General features: G+C 52.5%; 1 protein-coding gene across 1 annotated transcript in view; it reads right to left on the reverse strand.

The window, feature by feature from the left end:
• MOGAT2 (monoacylglycerol O-acyltransferase 2) overlaps positions 1 to 337 on the reverse strand; it is a 22338-nt gene that overhangs the window by 4418 nt on the left and 17583 nt on the right. The window contains exon 3 of the mRNA XM_009078740.1: positions 52 to 256. Coding sequence (XP_009076988.1) covers positions 52 to 256 — 205 coding nt within the window. The remainder of the gene's footprint in view (positions 1 to 51; positions 257 to 337) is intronic.

Raw genomic sequence — 337 nt, forward strand, 5'->3', positions numbered from 1 at the left:
AGCTCCCACCCATCCCATCACTTGTCTCAGGTGTTGGCCCATTCTCCTTACCTCCACTCATTAGGTAATCCCTAAAGAATGGGACACGAAACCACAAGGAAAGCATCATCAGGTGTGGGGTGATGCCTGGGAAGAGTGAGGAAAAGCCTGATGCCTCTGTGCAGAAGTTGAGAAAGGCTCCTGCTGCCAGCACCCCATGGGGGTGAAATCCCAGCAGGTAGTTCTGTCTAGGGTCCAGCTCTGCCGTCTTCACCAGCTGGACACAAGGGGGAAGACATAAAGGGATAATGAGTTAGTAGTGTCACCTTGGGGCAGGTGAAGAGCAGATATGGCATTC

Source organism: Acanthisitta chloris, unplaced genomic scaffold (assembly GCF_000695815.1).
Source record: "Acanthisitta chloris isolate BGI_N310 unplaced genomic scaffold, ASM69581v1 scaffold2777, whole genome shotgun sequence".
NCBI lineage: Eukaryota > Metazoa > Chordata > Aves > Passeriformes > Acanthisittidae > Acanthisitta > Acanthisitta chloris.